The sequence below is a fragment of the Corylus avellana genome, chromosome ca4 (genome assembly GCF_901000735.1).
Source record: "Corylus avellana chromosome ca4, CavTom2PMs-1.0".
Classification (NCBI taxonomy): domain Eukaryota; kingdom Viridiplantae; phylum Streptophyta; class Magnoliopsida; order Fagales; family Betulaceae; genus Corylus; species Corylus avellana.
Window position 1 is genome coordinate 2,309,273 of NC_081544.1, and position 11,925 is coordinate 2,321,197.

The 11,925-nt window shown below is 34.1% G+C and overlaps 3 protein-coding genes across 4 annotated transcripts; 1 reads left to right on the forward strand and 2 right to left on the reverse strand.

Annotated features, from left to right (window-relative positions):
* Nucleotides 1–1,969: 1,969 nt before the first annotated feature.
* Nucleotides 1,970–4,164, reverse strand: LOC132177224 (rust resistance kinase Lr10-like). Its single transcript, XM_059589478.1, has 3 exons — nt 4,108–4,164; nt 3,375–3,401; nt 1,970–3,099 (listed from the first exon to the last, which is right to left on the reverse strand). The coding sequence occupies exons 1-3, from the start codon at nt 4,109–4,111 to the stop codon at nt 1,970–1,972; spliced, it is 1,161 nt and encodes a 386-aa protein (XP_059445461.1). The 5' UTR covers nt 4,112–4,164.
* Nucleotides 4,165–4,222: 58 nt separating this feature from the next.
* LOC132177225 (LEAF RUST 10 DISEASE-RESISTANCE LOCUS RECEPTOR-LIKE PROTEIN KINASE-like 1.2) lies at nt 4,223–5,105 on the reverse strand. The gene has a single exon (XM_059589479.1). It carries the CDS (start codon nt 4,970–4,972, stop codon nt 4,223–4,225), a length of 750 nt encoding a protein of 249 aa, XP_059445462.1. The 5' UTR covers nt 4,973–5,105.
* Nucleotides 5,106–5,284: 179 nt separating this feature from the next.
* LOC132176985 (rust resistance kinase Lr10-like) lies at nt 5,285–7,828 on the forward strand. Of its 2 annotated transcripts, none has more exons than XM_059589161.1 (2): nt 5,285–6,161; nt 6,576–7,828. In XM_059589161.1, the coding sequence occupies exons 1-2, from the start codon at nt 5,438–5,440 to the stop codon at nt 7,670–7,672; spliced, it is 1,821 nt and encodes a 606-aa protein (XP_059445144.1). In that variant the 5' UTR covers nt 5,285–5,437; the 3' UTR covers nt 7,673–7,828. The 2 variants fall into 2 exon arrangements, 1 of the variants encoding a protein (XP_059445144.1); XR_009439707.1 differs by lacking the exon at nt 5,285–6,161 and adding an exon at nt 6,369–6,484 and having other exon boundaries at nt 6,576–6,665.
* The last annotated feature ends 4,097 nt before the right edge of the window (nt 7,829–11,925 follow it).

Consider the following 11,925-nt stretch of genomic DNA (forward strand, 5'->3'; position numbering starts at 1 on the left):
TTTTTTTTTTTTTTTTTTTTTTTTTTCGAATTTTTACTCACTGAGTCAATCAAAAAGGCAAATTAACCCCTACCGTTATTTTTTCTCCCAAATTCGTCAGTCCCAACTAAACGCATCGTTTTGCCACATCATATTAATTTTTTATTAACTTAATTTAAAAATTAAATCTAAAAAAAAAAAATTGAAGGGTTGGTCGGAAAGCCACCTCCGAAGGGGTTAGGGGTGGCCGCAAGCCACCTCCATAGGGGTTATGGGGTGGCCACAAGCCACCCCATAACCCCTAAGTGGTGGCTTTCCGGCCACCCCCTCAAAAATTTATTTATTTATTTTTATATTTAATATGCTGACATGGCAAAACAGTGCGTTTAGGTGGGATTGACGGGCGATAACATTTGAGGCAAAATGTAACGGTAAAGGTTAATTTGCTTTTTGATTGACCAAAAGAGTAAAAATTTGAAAAAAAAAAAGTTTTGAAAGTATTCTATTTTGGCGCGTTGACTTAGGGATTTATAAAATATATAACCTTTTGTTAAAGGTTAACGGCTGAATTTAACGGATGGGGGTATTGAATCAAATTGAAAGTTTAAGGGGTTAAATTGAGAGTTTTTGAAATTTATGAGAGTCTTTTCAAAACCAGCAGTAGTTCAAAGGTCTAAAGTAAAGTTTCTTGAAAAAAAAAAAAAAAAAAATGCAAAAGGTGGTGTAGGTATGTATATATGGTCACCTGACATTGGCAACTAAAAACCCAAAGAGAGGAAAGGTGAGAGAGGAAAAAAAAACATACTTCTAGAAGGAAAATGCTAGAGATGTGTAGCGTGCCCACGTAACATGCGCCGGAGGATTAAAAAGAAAGATTTTTATTAAATAATTCGAGAGATCTTAAGCCTCCTTACTTTAAGGTAGTTCAAACAACCTAAACCTCTCTCAACAACAAACTAAACATTTGATAAATTAACTCATCCATAATTTTAGTAACTTTATGGCCAGTGTCTTTAAATAGAAACTTACAATGAGATAAGATAGAAAATACTCAACTAAATACATCCAAGTGACCTACTCTTTACATTTAAATTTACATTACTCACAACATTGACTAAATAGTCGTAAAATCAAGTTATTCAGTTGACAATAGTTTACATAATAACAACTCAGTGCATCCCAAACAAACCACCTTATCAATTAATAGTCACTATTTTCATGATCAAGATAAATCATCATTATTGATATTTTATTGTCTTATCAAATGAAATGCCAAATTTCGTCACTGACTACGTACTAAGGTTTGTAAGTGGGGTTATGTACATGGTTAGATGAAAGAAAATAAAATTTCGACTAGAATTTCCTATTCCCAAAAACATATGCCAAGACCAAAATTTATAACCTCTAATGGGTAACATAATTGGGTGAACCTAGTTACCATCAAAGTCCACGTAACCACAGTACAATATTCTTCACAGGCATTTTCTCAAACACCTTATGCGCTAAATTTATATCTCGAACCATTACTCACCAAAAGCATGTCAATCACCCATCGTATAAATCAAACCCAAACCCTAGGGTGACTTTAAACCTTCAACCTTTGTTGTATAATATATATCACTGTATTCTTCTAAAGCTTTCAAAAAAGAGTTGCTCGAATTGCTCGTTATCTTCCACACGCAAAAATATAAATTTATGAATTAATGTGACCATGATTATCTCTAAGCGACAAGGATTGGTCAAGTCCAATATGCCAAACTTACAAAGCAAAGGATAACTAGTGGATGATGAAGAATAGCACCAAAACTTCTCAAACTATAACTCTATTCAGTGGTCAAGCATGAGGAAATAGAATCCGAACACACGAAATGACATAATAAGAAGAGTTATTATCAATCAAAGGAACTCTTATTTATTATACATAAATATCAAGCATCTTTCTGCTATCAAAATAACTACTCCACAAATTTACATATTAATTAATTTGTATTTAAAATTGAGTTGATTGATTTGATTCCTCTGATTGAATTGATGAGCAACTTTGATTTGAATTCTCTTCAGCATCCATAGCGGGTCTCTCTGGCGATGAAAGAGTAGGCATGGGAGGCATCTGTAGGCATTCAACTTCTCCTTCAAGCATTTCTACGACATTATTCATTGAAGGGCGATCACTAGGCTTCATCTGTATGCACCATAATGCCACTATAATCATCTTCTTAATCATTTTCTTTTCCTCTTCTGTGGCATCTTCCATTTCTATGTCATTTCCATCTTGCAATTGGTCATAGACCCAAGTAGGAAAGCAAATTTGGCTTGAATGCTCCGCATATGCATTTAAGTTTTTTCTTCTACCCGCCATTTCCATCAATAACATTCCAAAACTATAAACATCAGATTTGTAGGAGATACCTCCAATGTTTTTGTAAAATAATTCAGGAGCCATATATCCTAATGTCCCTCGTGCAGCTGTCAAAGAAACAATGCTGTTATCTACTGAATACAGTTTTGCAAGGCCAAAGTCAGAAACCTTAGGAATAAAATTCTCATCAAGAAGAATGTTATGAGGCTTGATATCAAAATGTAAAATCTGCATGTCACATCCTCGATGTAAATATTCAATCCCTCGACCAACTCCGATAGCAATATCATATATTTTGTTGTAGCTTAAGACATCACTTTCTTCTGGTGAAAAAATGTACTTATTCAGAGATCCTTTAGGCATGAATTCATATATAAGAGCCCGGTTTGACCCTTGAACGCAAAAGCCAATAAGCCGCACTACATTAACGTGGTGAATCCTTCCAATAGTTGCAACTTCGTTTATAAAATCTTGTCCGTTAGCGTTGGATTTACCTAACATCTTTACAGCTACAAGTTGGCCACTTCGAAGCCTTCCTTTATACACAGTGCCATAGCCTCCTTCACCCAATTTGTCCTTGAAATTTTTGGTCACCTTCTTAATTTCTGAGTATGAATACCTTATTGGCATGAGGTTGTTGTGGGTTTGGAGAAATTCTTCAATAGCAGTATACATAGATAAATGCCTTCTACGACATTTGTATATCAAAAACGCAATCACGCATGGAGTCCCTAATAAAGTTATTGGGATATGGTATAGTCCTGGGCATGAACATCCAAGTAATTAGAAGAAAACAAATTAGTTTATTGTTTTATTGGTGTCAACACCACTATTTTTAGTTGATAAAAATTAGTAATAACTTCCAATTAATCTCCTTCCTAAATCCTTATAATTAAGCGTGGTATTTGTTGTCCTTTTCCTGTAAATTTCATAAATATTTTCATCATGTCTACACGTTCAAACTATTTTCATATTTCACAATCTAAGTAAGGATCTGTTAAAAATTGAAGATTAAAGGAGAGAAACAAATTCTTACCAATGATCAGTAGTACCGCAAGAAACTCTGCAACATATAGAAAAATATAAATCAATTAGTAATTAATCAAAAATTAAATAATTTCCCCTTGTTCATGCTTAAGAAGAAACTTAAACTTTAAAAACCTCTAGATTTTACCTGTATGGGCTTTAAATTCATTGTGCTTGATTCTGTGCATTCTCACTGTTGTTTAGCTAAGCTATTAGCTTGGGTGAATATTTTTCTTACTGAGGTTAGTTGGTAAACAAATTTTGAATACGTTATAATAGAATTTATGAGCAGAAATGCATAGAATATCTTTTATTGACTTCCGTTTCATAAGGTGTGGTCCTTGCATTAGCCGATTGAACTACTGTTTAAAGAGAAAATGCATAGAATATTACTAATCGTTTGTTATTACAGAAAAAGGTGCCGGACACGAAAAAAAGGAAGTGACTAATCTTGCAAAGAAGTGCTTAGAAGTGAAAGGAGAGGATAGGCCTAGTATGAAGAAAGTAGCAACAGAATTGGAGGGTCTAAGAAGATTGAGATCAACTAATTCCCAAACACTTAATTATATTTCTTCAGGTACATTAATTTTAGTTATATTGATAATAAAAAGTTAATTTAATCATATAATCAATATTTTAACAAGTTATTCATATATTGTGTCATCGGGAACACTCGTCCAATTATATTAACTTAAAAAAAAATAAAAAAATAAAAAATCAATTTTTTGAGAGAGAAACCTCACCCATGGATGCCACAATTAGTCGTCCTGCTTTGACAAAGAAAATAAGAACATCAGCTGTTGAAAACTTGGAATTAGAAATCATCATTTTTTTTTTCTCTCTGCATTCTTAATTTCTTTACTCACCTATTATTCCAGAACAATGAACCATCTCGAGCCGATTCGCCTCATTGATGTAGCAATCGTCTCCTCCAAGCACAAAACCATCTCGAGCCGATTCGTTGGGGCGCCATGAAAGCTCAAAACCATATACCAATTCGTTGCGGACGTCTGAACAGGAAACATGTCGGTCATCATCTCGAGGCAACGATGTCAGAAACATTCGATCTACTTGGCACGAGTCCTCTACATCCTCTGCATTCGTTCTGCCGACTTTAACATATCTATACATCTTGGAAGAATACTCTCCAATATTCCTAAAGCAAGTTGAAGTCTTCAAATAGAATGGAGAATTCACCGGATTTTCACACATCACAAAAACCACACCCTTTGATAGAGTTTCATTCGTGGTATATGGAACCCAGTCACTGAAATTCTTGCGGTTTAGAAAATGACGAGGGATGGATACCTCATCAATACCAGAGTCTACCACTCGGATTGTGTAGTTTTGGTAATTGATTTGACGTACGTAGTATTTTCCGGCAAATAAGTGTAAAACTGTTTGGTTCTTCTCACAAGACAGTGTATAATTTGGGTGGCCGCAGTTTTGTGGATGGTCTTGTAATCGAAAGGGATAGCTTATGTTATGGATGTCGCCGCAGGAAGAAGGAGCACAGAGATGACCATCCTCTGCACTGCAACTCTCATGGACAAGTACAATAACAATAAGGGCACAGAGTCCAGCAGAGAAGGCCACTCGTCCTGCCATTTTGAGAGAGAGACAGAGAGAGTGTGAGAGAGAGATTCTAATTATGTTCTTGGTCCCTTTAGCCTAAAGGACCCTCTTTTATTCACATCCAACCGATCGAGTAACGTATTTTCACGGTTTCACACATATTTGATTGAGATTGCGTGTTTTAAATTTATTTTTAATTAGTGGCCGACATAAAAAAAAAAAAAAAAAAAAAAAAAAAAAAAAAGGTCATTTAATTCAGTCCATTTAAAATGAAATGGATAGGCGAAAATATCAATTTAAGGAAGGCCAGCTAGCAATAGCATCCTGGTAATTAACTTTGACCCTGCATAAAAAATGCTTCAAGCCCAAGTCAATGATAATTTCACCCGGAGTTTACTGCTCACTTTGAACAGGGTGAGAGGTAATCACCGGAGAAAAGCCAAACCCAGAAACATATATTTATGGTAATCTCATATTTGAACCTTCCGGACCACGGAGATGCATATTTGCTTTGAAATGGGCATCTCATATTTCTTCTTGTTTGTGGTTTTCGCCGTAGGCCTTGGAGAAGGCCAGAATGGGTGTGATGAATTAAGGTGTGGAGGCGGTGGCCCAGCCATTCGATTTCCCTTCCGACTTAACAGTCAGCCACACCACTGTGGATGGCCTGGGTTTAATCTATCCTGTACTGATACAAAACATACGGTGCTCGAGCTGCCAACTTCTTTGAAGTTCTTTGTGAAAAAGATTGACTATATATCTCAGGTAATTGAAATACATGATCCGCATCATTGCTTTCCAAGACAGCTTCGCCAACTCAATTTGTCTTCCTCTACTACTTTCCGGTTCGAAGAAGAGTTCTACATGATGGACTACGCCTTATTCAACTGTTCCTCAACAGAAACACAAACTGACTATGCCATCTCTTGTCTTAGTGGCCCAAGCCATGAAGTTCGTGCCTTCTTTAAGGACGATGACATAACCGATTTGCCCATAGCATCTTGTAAAAAGATGTATACTCTTCCATCAATTCCCATTTCGTTTGAGACTCTGATTTTGAAGGGCCAATATACGGTATCTAAGGAAATCGGGGGTGATAAAACTCTGCAATTGAAGTGGTCCAGACCAGTTTGCAGAGAGTGTGAAGTGAAGGGAATGGGATGTAGATTGAGGAGTAATAGCAATGAATCAGAAACAGAGTGCTTCCCTAAACATGCTAAAGGTATTATTGTTTTCTGTCCATCAATTTCCACCTTTGGACTCCAGTTTCTTACAGAGGTTTCAAGCTTAGTTTATAAATGTTCATCTGCATTGGCGAGTTTCCTGTATTCATTTCCACCCAAAAATAAAACATAATTAAATGTTTGCTTCCCAATATATCTATACTTTACTTGCCCTGTTGATTCATTCATCTAACGCAAAGAAAAAATAACAAGCTTATTTTCTGTATCACACTTTAGCTATTATTTATTTTCTGCTGTGTACAATGAGAATCTAATTTTGTTAAATCTTTAACAGGTCTATTATCGAAATTAAAGATTCCTGGTGAGTCCTCGATCTACAATTCACTTTGAAGTATTTATTATTCGGTAGAAAGAAGTTCTTGATCACTTACGAATTATGTTTTAACATGCAGGCATCATCTTAGGTTCATTTCTATTAGTAGTAGCAGTCTTTGCTCTTTACCGCCTTTATAGCTATGATAAAGCAGAAAAACAAAATCAAGCAAAGATCAAAACATTTTTGGAGGATTACAAAAATTTCAAGCCCACAAGATTCTCGTATGCCGATATTAAAAGGATTACAAATCAATTTGTTGAGAAGTTAGGCGAAGGAGCATATGGAACAGTATTCAAAGGAAAGCTTTCAAATGAAATCTATGTTGCGGTGAAGATGATCCTAAACGCTTCCAAAGAAAATGGTGAAGAATTTATAAATGAAGTAGGGACGATGGGTAGGATTCACCAAGTTAATATTGTTCGCTTGGTTGGCTTCTGTGCAGATGGATTTCGACGAGCTCTAGTTTATGAGTTCTCACCAAATTATTCATTAGATAAGTTCATATCTTCAGCGGACACTAAAAACCGTTTCCTTGGTTGGAACAAACTGCAAGATATTGCTATTGGCATAGCAAAAGGTATTGATTATCTTCATGAAGGGTGTGACCAACAAATCCTCCATTTTGATATCAAGCCTCATAATGTTTTGCTAGATGAAAATTTCAATCCAAAAATTTCTGATTTTGGTCTTGCCAAGTTGTGCTCCAAGGATAAGAGTGCAGTGTCCATGACCACAGCCAGAGGGACCATGGGATATATCGCACCAGAAGTGTTCTCTAGGAACTTCGGAAATGTTTCTTATAAATCTGATATCTATAGTTTTGGAATTTTATTGCTTGAAGTGGTTGGAGGAAGGAAAAATGTTGACATTACAGCAAATAATACCAATCAAGTAGTTTACTTTCCAGAATGGATCTACAATTTCTTAGATCAAAAAGAAGACCTGCGAGTCTTTATTGAGGATGATGAAGATGCTGAAATTGCAAAGAAACTTGCAATTATTGGACTTTGGTGCATCCAATGGCATCCAGCGAATCGGCCTTCCATGAAAGTTGTGATTCAAATGTTAGAAGGAGGGCATGAACTAACTATGCCTCCTAACCCGTTTGCCTCAACAAATCCCACAAGACTGAAGCTAAACCAAGAGTTAGATGTCATCCAAGAACAAGAATAATGATCATGTCGTACTCAAGTATTAGAAGTACTATTAATCTTTCCTCTCTTTTTTTTTTAGATGTCGACAAGACCTCATTCAGGCATTACTAACAATTATTAGCTTTTATTAATCTTTCCTCTTTTATTATATTGTATCAGAGTTAAAGATCATTTGTTTGAACTTTGATTCCATCATTCATTCTGAATTTAATTAAATTTTTTTATGTATTAGGCCTCATTTATTAAAAAGAAAATTCAAGTTCACACGTGAGAGGAGTGTTAAAGTGTTAATTAAATGATTAAACACAACAAGAATCAATTCTTTTAGTTACGAACTATTAGTAACGTGTATATGATGTTAACACGTTACTAAAATTTAGTAACGTGTTTGATGGGTTATGAAATTGGACGTAACTATTTGAAGTTTAGTAACATGTCAGTTCCGACACGTTACCATTCAGTATTCTGACACGTTACAAAGGGGTTGTAATGTGTCACATATTGACACGTTACCAAGTTGTAACGTGTCAGATATTGACACGTTACAACTTAGTAACGTGTCAATTTCTGACAAAGAAAACACTGGATGGAATGGCATTTTCCTGGGGCCTTCATATGACATTTACTGAAGGCGACTTTTGTGGTACCAACCCACTGATCATGAAGTAGCTATCTCACTCAGCTCCAAAAGAGGAAAAACTTGCCACATGGAAACTGATTTTCCTACTGAAAAGACAAACCCGCGGAAGCGCGTGATGCTTGCTTAGTCAATTATGGAGTCACCGATGGAGTTTCCGAATGAAAATGCAACTCATAATGGAGGAAAGAGACGCACTATCTACCAATTTCAATCTAGGCTGGTACGTCCCAACCACTTCCGTTTGAATTTGTTGAAACTTGAAAAACTTAATTATATATGTCCATGTAAGTTTCAAGGAAAAATCATCTCCAATCTTTCATTCGTTCTAAACAACTTTAATTAAGTATGAAGCCAACTTCAGAGACCGACATTGTCATCATCAAAAACCTCCAATAAAATCAATTTTAAGGGAAAATACAAATTCTGTCTCTATGGTTATACTAATTTACAATAAATCCCTTGTGGTTTAAAAATATTCTGAGAGTTCTAATTTCTATGATATGCAAAAATAATAAATAAGTTTTTACTATCAAATTTTATCTAAAATCTTATGGATTCCGTTAGTGTCACACGTCACATCTAATTATAAAACGACACATGTTTTAGTGATCTTTCTTTAATTTGTTATATTATTTTATTTTGCATTTATCTTAATAATTAGTGATCTTTCTTTCTTTAATTTGTTATATTGTTTTATTTTAAACTTTTAAATTGTGAGAACTCTTTTTTTTTTTTCTTTTCTTTTTCTTTTTCTTTTCTTGTCTTTGCAATTTCATCCTTGTGCTGCATTGAGTTAAAAAATCCAACGGATTCTAAGCGGGCCTGATTGTCCCAATAAATTAACAATTCATGCATAATGTTCAACTCTCTAACAACCTCATATTTCTTGTACATTGAGTTGAAGACTTTCTAATCCTCATAAATCAGGCCCACAATAAGGGCCACAAGGCTACAAATGTATTGGTTTGACACAAACCCTCATTTTAGTAACCAAGCAAGAATTTGTTCATCCTACCTTACCAAATATTTGCATCAACACTAGCTGTGAAAGCAGTAGCCCCAATTCTTGTATCCTTGATTTCATGACAAAGTTCAAAGGCTTCTTTACAATTCAAATTTTTTGCATACCCACCAAGAAAAAAATGACAAGGATTATCTCTCTAAGTGAAAAAGTGTTGCTCTAATCTAATATGCCAAATCAACAATGCAAAGTAAAAGTAATGGATAATGAAGAATAATAGCTCCATATATGCTTTTTCAAACTGAAACTCAATTTGTTAAGCATGAGCAAGTAGAATTTGAACATAAGAATTGTTATAGTAAGGAAGTTATCGTTGGTCATAGGAACAATTTTTAGTACTACACATAAATATCAAGCATCTTTGTGTTGCCAAACATACATGAGAAAACTAATTACTTAGTACAGTGTCAATGACCACAGCTAGGGGGACCATGGGTTACATGACACTAGAAGTGTTCTCTAGGAACTTTGAAAATGTTTCTTATAAATCCGATATCTATAGTTTCGGAATTTTATTGCTTGAAGTGGTAGGAACTAGGGAGGAAGAATGTTGACATTTATTTTCCAGACTGGATCTACAATTTCTTAGAACAAAAAGAAGACTTACGAGTATTTATTGAGAATGATGAAGATGCTGAAATTGCAAAGAAACTAGCTTGCAATTATTGGACTTTGGTGCATCTAATGGCACGCAGCGGATCGTCCTTCCATAAAAGTTGTAATTCAAATGTTAGAAGGAGGGCATGAACTAACTATGCCTCCTAATCCGTTTGCCTCGACAAGTCCCACAAGACCGAAGCTAGACCAAAAGTTAGTTGCCATCCCAGAACAAGAATAATGATCATGTTGTACTCAAGTATTAGAACTATTATTATTATTATTATTATTATTATTATTATTTATTATTATTTTCTTTTCAGTTGTGGAGTTCTTGGGTTGTGAATTGTGATATAATCTGAAAGTGATTTTTTTTTTAGTTTCAGTCCACTACGCACATTTGATGGTCACGATTTCTTGCAAAAGAGGACTAATATTATATAATTAGGTACACATAATTTACTTCTCTAATTAAATTATCACTTATTCCAAAAACTTAAGTTGATAAAAAAAAGTAAATTTAATTATTTAACAAATATTTTAACATTCTCATTCAGGTGTGGATTGAAACTACTCCATTTTTAATTGAATTGGGAGTAAATTACATGGTAATGATACCATATTAAATTACCATCTATCTAAAAAACTTAAGCTATAGAAATAAATCAATTTAAGCATCTAATCAATATTTTAACACTTTTATTAAATAATAATAATAATAATAATAATTACACATTATGGATTTGATAATGATATTTTATCTTTCCATTTTAACTTGAAAGTTTGTTAAGAATGTACACATTATGATAAATTTCACCAAAAAGTTTTGATAGAAAAAATAATGCACACGTCAGTCGAAGTTGGACATGCATTGTTATCTTTTCAATGTATTTGATAGAGTGGATAAATTATATATGCTGTGGGGGAATCTTGTGATAGTTTTACCATATTTTAATTAATTCTGGCTAAATCCGAACATATTTTGAGTTTATCCTTCCAATTGTATGATATAATGACATGCTAATGTCTTGCTACGTAAGACTAAGTACTTCTTGTTTATGTTCTCAAGTCAAAAATATAAATAAATAATTTAAAATATAACATATATTTTACTTTTGAGAGTTGCTTGTATGGGGTTGTGGCACAAACTCATCATTTTGTGCCATTCAACGAGAGAGATTAACACCTCAACTTAGTACAACTTAAGAAAAAAAAAATAAAAAATAAAAAACAGATCACATCCATATATGTGAGGTGGGATTTTTTTCATTTTTAGTAGATTTGGATGTGATCTAGCTAGTATGTACTGTATTTATTTTCTTCATTACAACCACATAGAAGTTATTCTCTTTACTTTTTCACATTAAAACTCCTTTCAAACCTTAAATAAAAAATAACCCCCTAAAACATATTAACAATAATGTACTTTTGTCCCCAAGAGGTAGTTCCATCGGTTAGGAACCATGCCTCATGAAGCGGAGGTACTAGTTCGAATCCCCCCTCCCCCTCTTGTGTGGACATGTCAAAAAAAATAATAATATACTTTTAAGGGAAAAGTATACATACTCGCATCAAACTATTACCTAATTGTCAATTCCCCCTCCCCCCACACTACCAATCTGTCACCTATTATATGATTTTCATATAATTTGATAATGTGACAATGAAAATTAGTATTTGTAAAAGTAATAATTAAAAATTAATTTTTTACTATCACATCATCTTAATTATATAGCAGTATACTAAATAGCATTACTATTGAATAAACTTCCAAACCCATAGTTATCTTTATTTATCATGGTCTACTTTTGTTGGATTTATTCTTAGTCAAGTCAAGATAAACTTGGGATTTATTTCTCATGAATCAAGGGTCGTATGGGTAGCTAGGTGTTTGAAAAACTAATTATAACCTAAATAAATATGAAAATGACAACTATTGACAAGCCATCCTCCTCCACATGTTTACGACTTCGTGTCATCCTCACGTACGCTTCATGCATTGATTATCAACTGC